This window comes from Oncorhynchus tshawytscha, linkage group LG02 (genome assembly GCF_018296145.1).
Source record: "Oncorhynchus tshawytscha isolate Ot180627B linkage group LG02, Otsh_v2.0, whole genome shotgun sequence".
Classification (NCBI taxonomy): domain Eukaryota; kingdom Metazoa; phylum Chordata; class Actinopteri; order Salmoniformes; family Salmonidae; genus Oncorhynchus; species Oncorhynchus tshawytscha.
The window spans coordinates 72,365,297-72,373,002 of NC_056430.1; the positions used below are offsets into that span (position 1 = coordinate 72,365,297).

Consider the following 7,706-nt stretch of genomic DNA (forward strand, 5'->3'; position numbering starts at 1 on the left):
GAAGGCCAGCATCAAGGAGTCGCCTCTTCACTGTGTTTTGTAGTTACTATTTAATGAAGCTGCCAGTTGAGGACTTGTGAGGCGTCTGTTTCTCAAACTAGACACCCTAATGTACTTGTCCTCTTGATCAGTTGTGCACCAGGGCCTCCCACTCCTCTTTCTATTCTGGTTAGCGGTAGTGCGCTGTTCTGTGAAGGGAGTAGTACACAGCGTTGTACGAGATCTTCAGTTTCTTGCCAATTTCTCGCATGGAATTGCCTTCATTTCTCAGAACAAGAATAGACTGACGAGTTTCAGAAGAAAGGTCTTTGTTTCTGGCCATTTTGAGTCTGTAATCAAACCCACAAATGCTGATGCTCCAGATACTCAACTAGTCTAAAGAAGGCCAGTTTTAATTGCTTCTTTAATCAGAAGCAATAATCAGAAGCAATAACATAATTGCAAAAATGTTTTCTAATGATCAATTAGCCTTTTAAAATTATAAACTTGGATTAGCTAACACAACATAGTATTGGAACACAGGAGTGATGGTTGCTGATAATGGGCCTCTGTACGCCGATGTAGATATTCCATTGAAAAAACAAATCACCCATTTCCAGCTACAATAGTCATTTACAACATTAACAATGTCTACACTGTATTTCTGTTATAAAATCCACCCGGCACAGCCAGAAGAGGACTGGCCACCCCTCAGAGCCTGGTTCCGCTCTAGGTTTCTTCCTAGGTTCTGGCCTTTCTAGGGAATTTTTCCTAGCCACCGTGCTTCTACATCTACATTACTTGCGGTTTGGGGTTTTTGGCTGGGTTTCTTTACAGCACTTTGTGACATCGGCTGATGTAAAAAGGGCTTTATGAATACATTTGATTGAAATTTGATTGATTTCTGATCAATTTGATATTATTTTAAAATGGACAAAAAATGTGATTTTCTTTAAAAAAACAGGGACATTTCTAAGTGACCCCAAACTTTTGAACGGTAGTGTATAACCTTTAATAACACATGATATACAGCTACAGCATACCATAGGTACGTCTAAACACAACAGAGTTAAGTACACTATAGAAAAGCGTCAAAACAATCCAGTCTCACAGACCTGAAATATGTGAATAAGTAACCGTGTGCAGTTTCCAGTTGTGTACTCACAATAGGTCCGTCTCCCCTCTCTAGATAGGGCTGATGGTTGATGTGCACAATGGCAGGAAGCAGATACTGCAAGAAAAGGCACCAAATAGTACAATGAGGTCATGAGGTATATGTCCCAATCTGACAGTCCAGGGACGTTGGTCCTCATGTGTCAATATGTCTTTGTGTGTTGCAGCTGTCAAATGTTCCTCTGGGAGTTTATGTGTTTTTATACTGCAGCTGTGTGTGTGTGTGTGTGTGTGTGTGTGTGTGTGTGTGTGTGTGTGTGTGTGTGTGTCAGAAAGAGAGACAGATGTTGCAGCTGTCGGTACTGTGCGTGTTGTTGGATTATCATGGCGTCCTTACTGCCAGGGTCTTGCCGGAGCCAGTCTGAGCGATGCCCACCATGTCCCTGCCACTCAGGGCCAGAGGGAAGCCCTGTGACTGGATGGATGTGGGCTCCTTGAAGTCCTGACTCAGTAGCACATCCATTACATACTCTGTCAGCAAAGAGAAACAATTAAAGGAATAGTTAGCTATAGCCATGGTTGGGCAAACCTTTTGGCTTTTGAAATTCAACCGAGGGCCACACAAATTAATTTTTGACCGATTTGTCAAAATCAATTTGCAGGCCATTATAATTTTAACATACTATGTTTTTAGTTTGACGTTCAAGAGTGGCCTGGAGTGTTGTTTTTTTAAACCCAATAATGTGACCCATGAGCCCCCCTCCCCTTCCCAATAGCCTATGGGGTTAGTTTTTTGTAAGCTTGGGCTGTGTTCCAAGAACTCTTTAAAATGGGTTCAACTTCCTATTCTCATCTCTTTACCGTCATGACTGCTGAAAAGGTGAAGGGACAGGCTATAACATAGGTTCAACAAGTGTCAACTGGTATCTACTGTTGTCTACTTACGGGGAAACTGTGCTTGGTGGAAGCCGGTGATGGCCCTGGGGCAGCCAGTACCTCTGACTGTGATCTCCTTCCTCCTGCGGAACTCATCTATGTCATACTGCAGACAACAGAGAATCAACAGGCTCAATAGACACACTATGGATAGCATCCTTCTAAGAGCATGTGTATATATTGTGTTTGTGTGTGTACCTGAGTCATGCGCTGCAGCTCTGGGTGCTCATTGTAGAAGTTCTTCTCAAACTTGGGCAGCTCGTCCAGATCCCACTTCTTCTTGCGAAGGCGTTCTCCAGGGTTCCCAAACTTCTTCATAGGGGGAGGGCCGCCCCAGCTACTGGACCCAAACCGAGGCCTATGGAACATGCAGCAAGAGGAGTGATGAAAAAGGGGATGAACGATCCATGATTAGTAACACTGCAACATAGTCACTAAATAAGTTCCTGGCCCTTTTAATCTATTTTGAGTTAGTGCAATTTTCCCTGGGTGGGGCGGGGCACCGCCTATAACTATGTTGCAAGCAAGTAGAGTTATTTATCATACACGAACCGAGCGCGTGCAACATGTCTGAGACACGCCCGTGCACGTAGACATTCAGCAAGATAGTTGTGTTTCAACGAACGTCAAACAGATTTCCAATATATCCCCGTATCATATAAAAAGCACACTTATGACAGATATTCCTACGTGGCTATAACTATATTTAACATGCTGCAGAACATATCCGCTCACCCTCTGTCTCGTCCACGGTCTCTATCTCGGTCTCCGTACGACGAACTCCCCCTCATGTCGTCAATAAATAATTGCTTGTAGAAATATTTAAGAGTTGCACGGTGTTGTGCAGTCTCGATCCTACAATTCCGTTACAATAGATTATGTTATAAGGAAAGTGCAATAAAGTTAAACACTTATTTACAAACAAAACTTAAAAGGTAAGACGAGCCCTGAAGTTACTGAACAAGCCAAAACAGAATTTTGTTATGCAGTTGCTGCTGCTTCACGTCAAGTCAACTCCCCCAGTCACTCCCTCCCTGTGGACGTAAGGTTTTGGGTCGTAACCCCACATAAACAACATGCACGTTTCGTGTCAAATGAGCGTAGGGCAAATGGAGAATTCGGCGTAGCCTACATTTACATTTTATAGCGTTCATTCCCTAATAATACTTGTGTACAGTTGGTGGCAGTAATACATCTTGTGACAGTGAGTGACGTTCTTGAGGAGAAAGCCTACAAAAGAAGAAGAAAATGGATCCAGGAAGTGCAAGCTAGCTAACCATCTGTCTTGTGTAATAGGTCTAGTTTTCATGTTTCATTAAGATAAATATGACATTATATTAGGTAGATTTATATTGTAGAGAGAAATGCCTTTGCTAATACAAAATAGAAGAATCGAACGACCAGGTTCGACAGTCGATTTGTTCGCCAGATATCCGCATTTGCAGGTGAGTTGACTGGAGTAGCCAAGCAAACTATTTGTATTTATTTTATTTTATTTAACCTTTATTTACCGCTGAGTTGACTAGTTAGCCAAGCAAACTAGCAGCTGTCATGTCGTAAGCAAGTTGTGCTTGTTGGAATTAATCACCATTAAGTAACATCATTTGTCCTTCATGCAATGACATTTTTATTTTATACCATAGGAAAATGCCCGAGTATTTCGGTCCAAGCCGGTTGTAGATGTCGACCCGAAGTGCCTCCTATACATACAGCAACGAGAGTTTGCAGCCACAACACCAGCGGACAGTGAGTATAAACCTATAGTTAAATCAATCGGTCAGCCTAGTTTAACATAGTATATTGTTGCGTCCAACGGTTACCTCTACACCGATAAATTGTAGCTAAAAATCCGCTGCACAGTATCCACGACCATGACGAAATGTGTCCCTCTGTTTCCCCAGACTCTGTCGCTGTCCTTGGTTCTGATGATGCAACCACCTGCCACCTAGTTCTGGTGCGACACACAGGTACTGCAGTTCTCTATGTAATGTGTGTTTGTAGATACTATGATAGCATCAAGATATGAGCTACTTAATGTCTGCATTTGTACCATCTTGTAGGAAGTGGAGCTGCTTGCCTTGCTCACTGTGATGGCTCCAGCACGTGGAGTGAGGTTCCCCTCATCGTCAAAGCTGTCACATCTCTGAGCAAGGACCCTGCGAAGGAGGGCAGGTAAGAGATAACACGCGCACACACCCACACACACACGTAATTGTCCCCTTGCTTCTTTTCCTTCAGGCTGGAGCTCCACCTCGTTGGAGGATTTGATGATGAGTCAAAGACGTCCCACAAACTCAGCCTTAACCTATTGTGTACGTGAATCTCCTTCTCTTCCCTCCTGTTTGAATGCAACTGCCACAGTAGCAACACCATTATCAGGCTGCATAGAGAAACTACAACCCTTCTATTGTGTTTTGCAGCGGCCTTCCAGAGACAGAAAGAGGATATTCACCTGGAGACCTGCTGCATCACAGGTACATGTTTCCACTCTGTTATATTCTCTCTCAGCCTGTTTTTCTTTATACAACCCAGAGCTATATATGTAGAGAGTTTGGCTGCCATGTTAGCACAGGGGCCATGTTAGCACAGGGGCCATGATCGAATGGCTGCCATGTTAGTGCCTTTATTCTTGAAGTTTTGGTGATGTAACAATATGAGAGCGCCTCCGATAATTCCCTATGAAATGACCCCCTGTAAACATGCAAAGCAGGAGAGCGAATTTAATATGTTTTTATTGATTCGCATTCGAGGTGTATCCAAATCTGTACTGTGTTGTGGTGTCAACAAATTGCATATCTTCTTTCAGTGGACATCTTCATAGGTTATCTGAAATTAAGAGCACAACGCAGAAGTGTCAATTATCACTTAGCAACAGCTATGGAGGAGGAAGTGGCGCTCTCTGAACGTTCAGACAGAAACCCTCATTGGCCCAACTCTCTGTATATCTGACTCTGCCCCTACCTATCTTGAGGCTCTTTCTCTTTTTTCCACTTGCAGAGATGAATGATGTCTTATTGGACGGAGCGCACAGACCGGGTGTGCATGGCATAGGTACTGTATCTACACTGCAAATAAATTCACCTTTGTGTAGCACACAGTTTATAGTATGGCATGGACTGTGTGTCTGCAGGTATAAATATTAAAACAGGGGAGGTGTTCCCCGCCTCGTTCCCTTACAAAGGACCCGCGGAGGAGCTGCGATCAGCACGGACATTCACTGGGGGCCAGGTAGAGACTTGCGCATAGATATAGAACCTTAAATAGGCTGATGTCATAGAGCCACTATGCATCAGATTGGCAAATTTGTCTGCATTTTTAGCTGGGTCCTGCTCTAATTGGGACGTCGAGTAGAACTAGAATTCCTGTCTACTGATATATTTTCTATGCTCTTGCACATCATCTCTGACACTATGTGAAGGATCGATATAAAGAAAGATCAAAGATGACACATTGAATGGCTTGTGGAGTGTCTGGATAGAACCCATACGTGAGTTGCTAACTACACTTCATCAGACAGTCGTATAACATTGTAATTGTTTCTCCACAGATGGCTGATATATATGACTCGAACAAAGGAGTTGTGAAGATCGGCCCATGTAAGTGGTCCCCGAATCTAGATATTTCCTTCTGGCTGTCGCAAGACGATGACACCATCTTAAAGGTAAGGTGTAAGAAAATAGTACATTACTAATATTGATCCCACAATCACTAGAACTTTTGTTGTATGTCCCTTTTAAAACCTTTTTGACAACCTCTAATGTGTTATAGTCCCTGTTTCTGTCAACACTGATACAATGAATGTTGCATAGTATGTTATCAGTATACACACTGATATGTTATTCCCCCCAACCCCCCGACCAGTACCTATCCACGTCCCCTACGGCTGAGCCACCACACTTTGTCCAGCACATCAAGTCCACCATCCAGTTCCTCCTGGAGCACCCCAGTTCAGACAGTGTCTTCCCTGGAGGACAGCCCCAGCACTACCGCAGAACAGAGCAGGGGGACTGGGAGAATGTTAACCAGACATAAAGGGCTTGAGGCTCTTCTCTAACCCCCTGTTACTTTGACTTTCCCTGGAATCTGTCCGGAAATGAAATCACTCCTTAACTTCTGGAAGACAAGACACTGTGACCCCTCCTCTTTATGCCATTGTGGGCGTCACATGTTATTGTTTTTTTGACTTGGTACCAGTACTCCCTGTATATAGCCTCTTTATTTTAATTTTATTGTTGCTCTTTTATTTTTTACTTTTGTTTATTTAGTAATTATTTTTCTTAAATGCATTGTTGGTTAAGGGCTTGTAAGTAAGCATTTTACAGTAAGGTAAAATTGTATTCGGCGCATGTGACAAATAAAATTGTATTTATCCGTGGTAGCTCTGTACAGTACAGAGCTATCTGGATTGAACCCCAGTGCTGTATCTATGGACTGTCTGTCTCATAGTTTACCAAACTTTTTTGTATATCTTATTTTAAATCGACAATACAAATGTCCGCTCCCACAGAGAGTGCTCTGGTCAGAGGGTGCGCTCACCCCAAGGGGCTAACAAGGCCCCGGCCCAAAGAGATTTTTCCAAAGGCTGGAAAAACCAAGCCTGATTCGCGGGCGGGCATGAAAGAAAGCGCACCCATAAATACCAGAACCAGCACACATACCGCTCACAGCATGAAGCCAAACCACAAAACATAAATAACGAAAAGCAAAACATAATAATCACATCCCACCCTCACCCCTGATTGGAGGACATCAAACATTTGCCCTGTACATTTCTGTTTCAACACACAAATTTTGCCCTTCTGACAGCCACAGATGAACCCATCTTTCTCAATAACTCATCATTCTACCATGGTGTCTCACTAGGGACTTGAACCTCCCCAACTGCAACATTTCTGCTGAAATTGCCTTAAAAATAACATTTATTTTGTTTACTTGACTGGCTGGCCCCAGTGAAGACAGGACAGGCGGAGCTCTATGTATTTGTCCCAAATGGCACCCTTTTCCCTATTTAGTGCAGTCATAGGGCCATAGGGCTCTGGTCAAAAGTAGTGCACTATGTAGGGACTGGGGTACAATTTGGGACAGATGATATCTTTCTATTACTGATGATTGTTGTTGGGATGTTTTAATTCTTGATTCGGTGAAGGTCTACACCCACGCGGTCTGTTGAATTGCACAATGTGTTAATCTGAGTCCTACAATGTTATTACCTGGTGTAGTCATGTTATCCAGTAGCTGTAGATGTACCCTTACTGGACAAAACATTAAGAACACCTTCCTAATATTGTTTCCTTTTGCCCTCAGAACAGTGGCTGCTTGCTATTTGTCACATTTTAGCTAGGCGGGTAAGGAGAATGAGGTTAAGGTTGGGGAAATGGTTAGGCTTAGCTAAAATGTTACAAGGAAACAGAAAACATCCACGCAAAAAGATCTGGAGTGGTAACCAATCTGGCCAATTAGCTGTTAGGTTTCCATACACTCACTTATGTTGATCCTCCCAATTATTTAGTAACGCCTACTTTCAGACACTCCATGTATGCACTTGCCCATGACTCAAATTTGCATCAATGACTAAGGTCTGTCAGGATCAATTTTGAAAACCTTTGAAAAACATATTCTCATGAACCTGAATTCCAAATAACATGGCTATGTGGCAGGTCTCTTAACTTAGTTTGAGA

The 7,706-nt window shown here is 43.0% G+C and overlaps 2 protein-coding genes across 2 annotated transcripts; one reads left to right on the forward strand and one right to left on the reverse strand.

The window, feature by feature from the left end:
* Nucleotides 1-1,144: 1,144 nt before the first annotated feature.
* LOC121840471 (probable ATP-dependent RNA helicase DDX17) lies at nt 1,145-3,068 on the reverse strand (the record flags this gene model as incomplete). The annotated part of the gene is given in 5 exon segments (XM_042304192.1): nt 1,145-1,210; nt 1,490-1,623; nt 2,038-2,134; nt 2,227-2,386; nt 2,764-3,068. Coding segments are annotated over 5 exon segments (513 nt in total), but the record flags the coding sequence as incomplete, so codon positions are not given.
* Nucleotides 3,069-3,204: 136 nt separating this feature from the next.
* ntan1 (N-terminal asparagine amidase) lies at nt 3,205-7,234 on the forward strand. The gene is made up of 10 exons (XM_042304184.1): nt 3,205-3,473; nt 3,672-3,774; nt 3,930-3,995; nt 4,089-4,200; nt 4,267-4,340; nt 4,449-4,502; nt 5,026-5,079; nt 5,159-5,256; nt 5,576-5,689; nt 5,890-7,234. Exons 1-10 carry the CDS (start codon nt 3,393-3,395, stop codon nt 6,058-6,060), a joined length of 927 nt encoding a protein of 308 aa, XP_042160118.1. The 5' UTR covers nt 3,205-3,392; the 3' UTR covers nt 6,061-7,234.
* Nucleotides 7,235-7,706: the final 472 nt, after the last annotated feature.